At 33.3% G+C, this 12,004-nt stretch overlaps 1 protein-coding gene across 1 annotated transcript in view; it reads right to left on the bottom strand.

The window, feature by feature from the left end:
• Nucleotides 1–5,442: 5,442 nt before the first annotated feature.
• SKIP (Shal K[+] channel interacting protein) overlaps nt 5,443–12,004 on the bottom strand; it is a 427,069-nt gene continuing 420,507 nt past the window's right edge. The window contains exons 16-19 of the mRNA XM_073961480.1: nt 11,687–11,832; nt 10,883–11,169; nt 6,962–7,086; nt 5,443–6,622 (exon numbers count right to left, since the gene is read on the bottom strand). Coding sequence (XP_073817581.1) covers nt 6,156–6,622; nt 6,962–7,086; nt 10,883–11,169; nt 11,687–11,832 — 1,025 coding nt within the window. The 3' untranslated portion in view covers nt 5,443–6,155. The remainder of the gene's footprint in view (nt 6,623–6,961; nt 7,087–10,882; nt 11,170–11,686; nt 11,833–12,004) is intronic.

A 12,004-nucleotide genomic window follows, 5' to 3' on the forward strand; every position in this document is an offset into this window, starting at 1 on the left:
AATTTGTATTATTTTTAATATTTTAATTATTTTTATTTTTATCATTTCAATTTTTTTTTTATTATTTTTATAATTTTTTTTATTTTATTTTATTTTTTATTTTTAGTTTTATAATTTTTATTTTTTATTTGATATTATATTATTTTTTTACTATTTTTATTGTTTTATTACTTTTATTTTTTATGATTATTATTTTTGTTATTTTAATATTTTTATCATTTTATTTACTTATTTTCATAGTTTTTATTATTTTCATTATTTTTATTATATTTCTTCATTTTTATTATTTATATCGTTCTTACTGCTATTATTTTTATTATTTATTTATTATTTTTATTATTTGTATTTTTTTAATATTTTAATTATTTTTAATATTTGTATTGTTATCATTTTTATTATATGTATATTGATTTTTACTATTTTTTTATTTTTATCATTTTAATTTTTTTATTTTTATATTTTTTTTATTTTATTCTTTTATTTTTATTTTTATTATTTTATTTGTTGTTATATTATTTTTTACTATTTTTATTGTTTTATTACTTTTATTTTTTATAATTATTATTTTTGTTATTTTAATATTTTTATCATTTTATTTACTTATTTTCATAGTTTTTATTATTTTCATTATTTTTATTATTTTTCTTCATTTTTATTATTTTTATCATTTTTACTGCTATTATTTTTATTATTTATTTAATATTTTTATATTTTTATTATCTTTATAATTTGTATTATTTTTAATATTTTTATCATTTTTATTGTATATGTATTGATTTTAATTATTTTTTATTTTTTATTATTTTTTTATTTTTATCATTTTAATTTTTTATTATTTTTTTTATTTTTATAATTTTTATTATTTTATTTTTATTATTTGTATTATTTTATTTGTTATTATATTATTTTTTACTATTTTTATTGTTTTATTACTTTTATTTTTTTATAATTATTATTTTTGTTATTTTAATATTTTTATCACTTTATTTACTTATTTTCTTAGTATTTATTATTTTCATTATTTTTATTATTTTTCTTCATTTTTATCATTTTTACTGCTATTATTTTTATTATTTATTTATTATTTTTATATTTTTATTATTTTTAATATTTTAATTATTTTTTAAAAATTTTTATCATTTTTATTATATGTATATAGATTTTTATTATTTTTTTATTTTTATCATTTTAATTATTTTATTTTTTATTTTTATCATTTTCATTATTTTTATACCCTCCACCATAGGATGGGGGTATATTAAGTTTGTCACTACGTTTGTAACTACTCGAAATAATCATTGTAGACCCCACAAAGTATATATATTCTTGATCAGCGTGCAATTCTACATCGATATAGCCATGTCCGTCCGTCTGTCCGTCTGTCCGTCTGTGGAAATCACTCTAGCGTTCGAACGGATTGACGTAGGTTGATGACATTTTGGGAAAACATGTTATATTTACGTAGGACTTTTGGTATTGAAAGCGGGCTATGTAGGTCCACGCTTTCGTATAGCCCCCATACAAAATGACGCGTGACGCGTCGTCGTTTTAAGGAATTTTTAAGATATTTGGCCCATTTTACCACCGAATTGGTTGTAATTTGGTACTTTGTGTCTCCAGAGGCCAAAAAATATTCCTACCAAAGTTGGGTTATATAGGTCCACGTTTTGGTATAGCCCCCATATAAGGCCCCATATAAAGTACGCGTCATTTTAATATATTTTGAATTTATTAGACCCATTTGACCACAGAATTGGTTGTAATTTGGTATTTTGTGTCTTCAGAGGCCAGAAAACATTCCTACCAAAGTTGGGTTATATTGGTCCACGTTTTGGTATAGCCCCCACATAAGGCCCCTTATAAAGTACGCGTCATTTTAATATATTTTGAATGTATTAGACCCATTTGACCAAAGAATCCGTTGTAACTTTGTATTTTGTGTTTCCAGAGGCTAAGAAACATTTCTACCATAAAATGTTTATATAGGTCCACGTGTTGATATAGCCCCCATAATACAATATCTCCCGATTTTCGATATTTTGAACGTTTTAGCCTAATTATCACACCGAGATGGCTGAAATTTGGTATTTAGTCTTTTTTAGGCGTATAAAACTTTCCCCCAGAAATTTGTAGGTATAGGTCCACGCCATCATATAGCCCCCATAGAACGGTACCTTCCGAATTTCGGTATTTTGAAAGTTGTGGCCACATTAATCCACCGAAATGGCTGAAATTTGTGGTGGAGGGTATAAAAAGTTCGGCCCGACCGAACTTAACGCTTTTCTTACTTGTTATTATTTTATTTGTTATTATTTTTATTTTTTTTATTATTTTTATATTTATTTACTATTTTTTTTAAATAAATATCAAATCGAATACCCAAGTACGTACTATTTATTATTCTATTATTTTTTATTTTCATTATTTTTATAATATTTATGATATTTCTTATTTGTATAATCTTTATTATTTTTATCATTTCTATTATCTTTATTAGTTTTATTATTTTTATAATTTTTTATCATTTTTATTATTTTTATCATTATAATTATTTATTTTTAATATTTTTATTATATTTATGTTTTTTATTATTTTTTATTTTATATCGTTTTTATTGTTTTTATAATTATTATTTTTTATTTTTTTTATTGTATTATTTCTATTATTTTTATTGCTTTCCTTGTTAAAATTTTTATTTGTTATCATTTCCATTATGTTTATTTTGGAATATTTTTATTATTTATTACTAGACAGCGGAATTTTATGCAACCCCTATTTTTGGTCCGATTCATGTCAAATTTTGAGACTGGGCATATTTTTGGCTTCTAATTACATTGCAATCGAAACATATGACATATGCAAAATTATGCAAAATGCATAAATTTTTGCATATGCAAAATTTATGCATTTTACATATTTTCTTATGCAACAAATATTTCAATAATAGGTACAAAAATGTTTGTGTGTACAATTTTTCTGTTTAAAATTCTCTTCAGACAAGTCAATAAAATAGAGAAATGTATAACCACAGCAACAACCTTCAAAATACCGAAAATCGGGAGGTATCGGTCTATGGGGGCTATATGAAGGCCTGCACCCAAACTGACAAATTTTAGGTGGAAAGTTTTTTACCCCCAGGGAAGACCTAATACCAAATTTTAGCCATTTCGGAGGGATATTGAGGCCACAACCTTCAAAATACCGAAAATCGGGAGGTACCGTTCTATGGGGGCTATATGAAGACGAGGACCTATACCGACAAATTTCAGGTGGAAAGTTTTATACCCACATCGAAGACTTAATACCAAATTTCAGCCATTTCGGAGGGATATTGAGGGCACAACCTACAAAATACCGAATATCGGTAGGTACCGTTCTATGGGGGCTATATGAAGACGTGAACCTATACCGACAAATTTCAGGTGGAAAGTTTTATTCCCACAGTGAAGACAAAATGCCAAATTTCAGTCATTTCGGTGGGATGTTGAGGCCACAACCTTCAAAATACGGAAAATCGGGAGGTACCACTCTATGGGGGCTATATGAAAACGTGGACCTATACCGACAAATTTCAGGTGGAAAGTTTTATACCTCCAAGGAAGACTTAATACCAAATTTCAGGCATTTCGGAGGAATATTGAGGCCACAACCTTCAAAATACCAGAAATCCGGAGGTACCGTTCTATGGGGGCTATATGAAGGCGTGAACCTATGCCTAGAAATTTCAGGTGGGAAGTTTTTTACCCACAACGAAAACTAAATACCAAATTTCAGTCATTTCGGTGGAATATTGAGGCCACAACCTTCAAAATTCCGGAATTTGGGAGGTACCGTTCTATGGGGGCTATATGAAGACGTGGACCTATGCCGACAAATTTCAGGTGGAGTGTTTTATACCCCCAACGAAGACTAAATACCAATTTTCAGTCATTTCGGTGGGATATTGAAGCTACAACTTTCAAAATACCGAATATCGGTAGGTACCGTTCTATGGGGGCTATGTGAAGACGTGGACCTATGCGGACAGATTTCAGTTGTAAATTTGCATACCCCTAACGAAGACTTAATACCAAATTTCAGCCATTTCGGTGGGATATTTAGACCACAAATCCTTGAATATATTTTTGCATATGGTTTTGCATATGCTTATTTTATGCAGATATGTACAAATATGTCAAAATATGCACGATATGCAGAATATGCAAAATATGCAAAAATTTCTGGGCATAATTCGTTTTATTTTGTAATAAAACGAGTTTCTGTCTAATCAGATTTTCTCTACGACCATCCTAACCATATATGCATTTGCATAGGATTCCGCAGTCTATTTATTACTTGTTATTTATTTACTTATTTTTTTAAATAAATATTATCAAATCGAATACCCAAGTACTACTATTATTTTATTATTTTTATTATTTTTTGTTTTCATTATTTTTTATAATATTTATGATATTTATTATTTTTATTATCTTTATTAGTTTTATTATTTTTATTATTTTTTATCATTTTATTGTTTTTATTACTTTATTTTTTATCATTATTACTATTATTTATTTTTATAATTTTTATTATTTTAATTGTTTTTATTATTTTTAATATTTTTATTATTTATTATTTTTATTATATTTATGATTTTTACTATTTTTTATTTTTATTATTTTTTATCATATTTTTTATCATATTTATTATTTTTTTTTTTATTATTTTATTTTCTATTATTTTTATTGCTTTATTTGTTATCATTTTTATTTTTTTATATTTTTATCATTTCTATTATTTTGATTTTTGAATATTTTTTATTTTTTTATTTATTTATTTTTATACTTTTTATTTTTTATTTATTTATTTTTATATTTTTATTGTTTTTATAATTATTATTTTTATTTTTTATTTTCTATTATTTTATTGCTTTATTTGTTATCATTTTTATATTTTTATTGTTTTTAAAAGTATTATTTTTATTTTTTTATTATTTTATTTTCTATTATTTTGATTACTTTATTTGTTATCATTTTTATTTTTTTTATTTTTATCATTTCTATTATTTTTATTTTTGAATATTTTTTATTTTTTATTTATTTTTTTTAAACAAATATTGGGGGTTATCATGAACGGCAATTCCCCGTGAATTTTCCACTTTCTCCCTTAAGTTGCAAAGGCGGAAAGACAAAACTCACGGGGAAATTTCATTCATGATAACCCCCATTATCAAATCGAGTACCCAAGTACTCAAAAGTAATAATATCTGGACCCAAACAAGGTAGCAAGGGGATGCCTAGAGTCTCAGACATTTTTTAGACATTTTTGTATATTTTCCTCACAAATGTTAAACTTTTGTCCATAAAACTAAAAAAGCCCATCAGCTGCATTCATATCCACAACACCTTCCCTTCCTCTTTTACATAGCAGCCTGAACAAATTAAAAAAACGCTTAAACAATAAACTTATCATAAAACAATATTAATAAAATAATACATACTAACAAAATAATACACGGAAAATCATTTATACACATTACAAATGCTTTGAAGCATTGTCCGACCCTCGCGCTTCACTGCTTTTGCTTTTTAGGAATACAAAAGTTCCTGCAATGAAGAGCTGCGTGACAGATCTCGGCTATTCTTCAAAACGGCAAATGATGAAAATAATTGTAAAAAATTAAAGAAACGGCAAAGGGGCTATTGTTCGTTAGCCCCCGTTAGGGTATCTTTGCTAGCACTGCTTACCAAATTGTGGTCATTCGATGCACTATTGTTGTTGGCTGTGTAACCACTGCCTTGTTGTGCTGCATTATTGCTACTGCTGCTGTTGCTGGTGTTTTTACGCAAATGATTTCTCAGCATAACCAAATTACGATTTAACTGAATATTGGTGGGTGGTAAACCGGTGGCGGAGGAAGATGACGAGGAGGAGGCATTGGATTGTTGAGCTGAAGACGAGGACGATGAACTCGAGCACGGCATATGGGGTAGGGTACTACAGGTATTCTCATCGGTGGCCAAAGATCTTAGATAAATGTTGGTAGCATTACCGGGAGGTATACCAACCGATGCCACCGAGGTGGTGGGCGATATGGCACCGCACAGAGTCTCGCCACTGCTCGACATTGGCATGCCTAATAGCAGTTCATGGGCGAGTATGGTGGGTAAATGTTAAGTGCTATTCTTCATGGGACCCGAAGACAATGAACTGCTGCTAACACCCGAATCACTGGACTTTTCACTGAGGCCACCACCCCGTATTAGTGTATCATCGGACATTAAACTATTACCACCCAGTATGGATTTTTTACCCACCCTTGGGGGTAGTGCAGTGTTGGTACGGAAGGGATTATCTTTAACACGTTTGGCACTTTCAACACGTTTCATAATTTCACTGGAACACTTAGAAACAACATCATCTAGACTATTAGAGTCATCGGTTGAGGCCAATGTTTGTGTTGGTGTTTGGGAGGTGGGTACCGGTGAACCTTCATAGCAGCCAGAGTCACGAGGGAAGTGGCGGCGACCAAATGGTGAGGCACCATGTTTTTTATTGATGTTATTTAGGCGAGCTTCATCATTTTCCGAACTGGAGCCGGCAATATCCACATCAGAGCCTGTTTGGGGGAAATTGGAAGCTGTAAAGCGGGGAAGAAAGGAAGATTAGTTAACGTTTTAACAAGAATATGTTAGATTAATGCGAACTCGAATGTAAATAGAGATGTGAAAACGCCCATTCATATAAAGCCTAAAAGTATGCTTTGATTTTTGTAATTTGTTCAACGTTAGCCCTGAATTTACGAAGGTTTATTAAAAACAGTAAAATTTTATGGCTAAATTAATTGAAGAAAATAAATTCTTAGTAAATTCATATTCTTAAATTAAATATTCTACCACTCATGTAGTTTTAAAACATTTATATTCGAAAATTCTTTTGATATATCTACTTTATCACCCCTGAATCCTTATCAACTTACCACAATCCATATCATGCAATAGCTGCACAGCGGTCAGTAGCTTTGTTCGATGATCTGGATTAATAATACCCAAATAATCCAAATCTGCAGGTTCAAGTTCCTTGAACAGTTCCAGGTCTTCGTAGCTGAAAGAAAAGGGAAAATAAATGATTTACTATTTGCAGTCAAATTAAGTATATTTTAAATTAAGGGGCGAAGTGGTACGAATTGTTGTGGCCTCAGGTACGGAGAACTGCCAATGGAAGTCAATGGGTTAGTCGAAGAGCACAAGCGAATGGGGTAGATTGATAATCTAGAGCTCTGCAACATTGGAACCGGTCCAATTGGAACAGTGGGCCACGTAACGTAAAGCCACCTTCTAAGCCTGGAAAAAAGATGATCGCGGTTCTGTCTTGTCCATCGCTATGGAAGTGACAGATCCGAAAAGGTGCGCCGGATATTTTAGCCAACAATTTATTTGTCGGCGAAAAAACGTGTTCTTGAAGTTTTCTGTAGATGGGAGACCTCATGATGTCTTCTATAGACTAAAAGCAAGACTTTTATAGAAGACATAAGTTCACTTATGGTATTCTATGAACAAACAAGACCCCTTAAGAGCTTCTATACGCAATCGAAGACATCTTGAGACCTTCTATACACAACGGAAGACCTATTGAGGCCTTCTATACACAACAAAAGACCCCTATATGCAACAGAAGACCTTTTGAGGTCTTCTATACACAACAGAAGACCCCTTGAGGCCTTCTACATGCAACAAAACCCTTTGAGGCCTTCTGTATTCAACAGAAGACCTCTGAGGCCTTCCATATACAACATATGCCATGTTGAGTCTTACTATAAACAGCAGAAGACCTCTTGAGGCCTTCTATACACAACAGAAGACCTCTTGAAGTCTTCTATATACAAAAGAGGACCTCTTGAAGCCTTCTATGCACAACCGAAGACCTCTTGAGGCCTTATATTCACAACAGAAGACTTCTTAAAGCCTTCTATAGACAACATAAGACTTCTAGAGGCCGTTAGTACACCACAGAAGACCTCTTAAGACAACAGAGGACCACTAGAAGCCTTCTATACACAACAGAAGACCTCTTGAGACCTTCTATATAGAACAGAAGTCCTCTTGAGGCCTTCTACATGCAACATAACCCTTTGAGGCCTTCTATATACAACAGATGACATGTTGAGTCTTACTATAAACAGCAGAAGACCTCTTGAGGCCTTCTATATACAAAAGAGGACATCTTGAAGCCTTCTATATTCAACAGAAGACCTCGTGAGGCCTTATATTCACAACAGAAGACTTCTTAAAGCCTTCTATAGACAACATAAGACCTCTTAAGGTCTTCTATATAAAATAGAGGACCTCTAGAAGCCTTCTATACACAACAGAAGACCTCTTGAGACCTTCTATATAGAACAGAAGTGCTCTTGAGGCCTTCTACATGCAACATAACCCTTTGAGGCCTTCTGTATTCAATAGAAGACCTCTTGAGGCCTTCTATATACAACAGATGACATGTTGAGTCTTACTATAAACAGCAGAGGACCTCGTGAGACCTTCTTGAGGCCTTCAGCACACAACAGAAGCCCTCTTGAAGTCTGCTATATACAAAAGAGGACCTCTTGAAGCCTTCTATATTCAACAGAAGACCTCTTGAGGCCTTCTATATACAACACATGGCATGTTGAGTCTTACTGTAAATAGCAGAAGACCTATACACAACAGAAGACCGCTTGTGGTCTTCTATAGACAACATAAGACCTCTTGAGGCCCTTAGTACACCACAGAGAACCTCTTTAGGTCTTCTATATACAACAGAGGACCTCTAGAAGTCTTCTATACACAACAGAAGACCACTTGAGACCTTCTATATAGAACAGAAGTCCTCTTGAGGCCTTCTACATTGCAACATAACCCTTGGAGGCCTTCTGTATTTAACAGAAGACCTCTTGAGGCCTTCTATATACAACAGATGACATGTTGAGTCTTACTATAAACAGCAGAAGACCTCTTGAGGCCTTCTATACACAACAGAAGACCTCTTGAGGCCTTCTATACACAACAGAAGACCTCTTGAGGCCTTCAGTACACAACAGAAGACCTCTTGAGGTCTTCTATATACAAAAGAGGACCTCTTGAAGCCTTCTATGTACAACCGAAGACCTCTTGAGGCCTTATATTCACAACAGAAGACTTCTTAAAGCCTTCTATAAACAACATAATACCTCTTTAGGCCCTTACTTCACCACAGAGAACCTCTTTAGGTCTTCTATATACAACAGAAGACCTCTATAAGCCTTCTATACACAACAGAAGACCTCTTGAGACCTTCTATATAGAACAGAAGTCCTCTTAAGGCCTTCTACATGCAACATAACCCTTTGAGGCCTTCTGTATTCAACAGAAGACCTCTTGAGGCCTTCAGTAAACAACAGAAGACCTCTTGAGGTCTTCTATATACAAAAGAGGACCTCTTGAAGCCTTCTATGTACAACCGAAGACCTCTTGAGGCCTTCTATACCCTACAGAAGACCTCTTGCGGCCTTCAGTACACAACAGAAGACCTCTTGAGGTCTTCTATATACAAAAGAGGACCTCTTGAAGCCTTCTATGTACAACCGAAGACCTCTTGAGGTTTTATATTCACAACAGAAGACTTCTTAAAGCCTTCTTTAGACAACATAAGACCTCTTGAGGCCCTTACTACACCACAGAAGACCTCTTGAGGTCTTCTATATACAACAGAGGACCTCTATAAGCCATCTATACACAACAGAAGACCTCTTGAGACCTTCTATATAGAACAGAAGTCCTCTTAAGGCCTTCCACATTGAACATAACCCTTTGAGGCCTTCTGTATTCAACGGAAGACCTCTTGAGGCCTTCTATATACAACAGATGACATGTTGAGTCTTACTATGAACAGCAGAAGACCTCTTGAGGCCTTCAGTAAACAACAGGAGACCTCTTGAGGTCTTCTATATACAAAAGAGGACCTCTTGAAGCCTTCTATGTACAACCGAAGACCTCTTGAGGCCTTTTATACACAACAGAAGACTTCTTAAAGCCTTCTATAGACAATATAAGACCTCTTGATGCCCTTAGTATACCACACAAGACCTCTTGAGGTCTTCTATATACAACAGAGGACCTCTAGAAGCCTTCTATACACAACAGAAGTCCTCTTGAGGCCTTCTCTATAGAACAGAAGTCCTCTTGAGGCCTTCTATATAGAACAGAAATCATCTTGAGGACTTCTATATAGAACAGAAGTCCTCTTGAGACCTTCTATATACAACAGAAGTCCTCTTGAAGCCTTCTATACACGGCAGAGGACCTCTTGAGGCCTTATACACAAAAAAGAAGACCTCTTGAGAACCTCTGTAAACAACAGAAGTCGTGTTGATGTTTTCTACACATAACAGAAGACCTATTGAAGACTTATATAAACAACAGACGATTTTTTGAGGAATTCTATACACAAAAAAAATCTCTTGAGGCCTTCTATACACAATAGAAAACCTCTTGAAACATTATATACACAACATAAGACTTCTTGGGGCCTTCTGTACAGAACAGAGGACATCTTGGGGCTTCTATACAGAACAGAGGACCTCTTGAGGCCTTCTATATACCACAAAAGTCCTCCTGAGGCCTTATGTATACTTCTTGAGGCCTTCTGTAGACATCAGAAGACCTCTCGAGGTCTTCTATACACACCAGAACACATTTTGAGGTCTTCTATATGCAACAGAAGACCTTTTGAGACCTATTGTATGGAACAGAAGTCCTCTTGAGTCTGTCTATATACCTTAGAAGACCTCTTGTATAATTCCCTCCCCATTTATTACTTAATTGCATTTTTAATCTCACTCCAAAAAATTGTTTTCTTCTAGTTGTCACAAAATTTCACTTACCCATTTAAAACAAACACCGAAGTGTATTCCTTTAAACCGATGCGCATTAATAAATCCTCCACCGAATGGGGTCCATTGACATTGGTTAAATGTCTTCCGCCAATACCCATGGCAGCACTTATGCTTTTGCCAGCCAGGCCAGTTAGGGTTTTACTGTGTGAATGTTTCAAACGTTGATCTGGTAACACTTCGACATTGATAAACTTAAAATGACCCACACGACCATGGCAACGACCCTTCCATATGCCAGAGGCGTTCATTGAAAGCACTTCTATTATGTCACCTTTCTGTAAAGGAGAAGAAAAACAAAGAGAAAAAGAAAAGACAAATTATTTATGGCAAAATAAAAGCAACAAAAAACAACAACGATGACAAGAATGATTTAAGTGTCACAAATAAGTCAAATGCTGTAAAGTATAGGGAAAGCGGCAACGGAGGAGAAGGTTGAAGGTGCTCCTCCAAAGCCAAGCCAAAAAGGACAATTTATGTTTGTGTCATCATAATGTAAAGAAAAGATGTTTAAAGCAAAATCTACCGGAACATTTGCCATTAAGTTTTTGAAAGGCACAACCATTCATCATTATCCATTGGATTCAATGGAGTGTTGAGCTGCTGCATATCCTTCGAGCCATCGAGCCAGCCAGTCAACCACCCGGCCAGGTGGATCATTTTTCTATGATGACCGTGTTTGCTTGCTTTACGTCATTGCTTCTTTTTTGTTGTTCTTTGTTGAACAATTTTTGCTGTGTCATTGGCGGCGTTTGATACGCTGCTCTACGGTCTTTGATTTTTGATACTACTCACCTTAAATTTAAGTGCATCCTTATCGTAAGGATTTGCCATGCTATCGACTAGTGCTTTTGCTTTGCATATTGGTGCTGCTAACGAGATGCGATCATCGGTTGAAATGGAACTTTGTGGACTGCCTGGACGTACTAAAGCTTGAGTGCCTGCAAGTAAATAAATGAACACACAAACAACATGAAGTAAAAATCAACTGAGCAAGCTTAAAGTGTGTAAGTGTGTGTGTCTGCCACTTCTTGGGCAAAGGACTAACAGTTAGCCAGATATTCACCAGTAAACTGCTGTAGTTGGTAAAACTTTGCGCTCAAGAAATATTTT

This window comes from Musca autumnalis, unplaced genomic scaffold, assembly GCF_047663935.1.
Source record: "Musca autumnalis isolate F117 unplaced genomic scaffold, ASM4766393v1 scaffold_1, whole genome shotgun sequence".
Classification (NCBI taxonomy): domain Eukaryota; kingdom Metazoa; phylum Arthropoda; class Insecta; order Diptera; family Muscidae; genus Musca; species Musca autumnalis.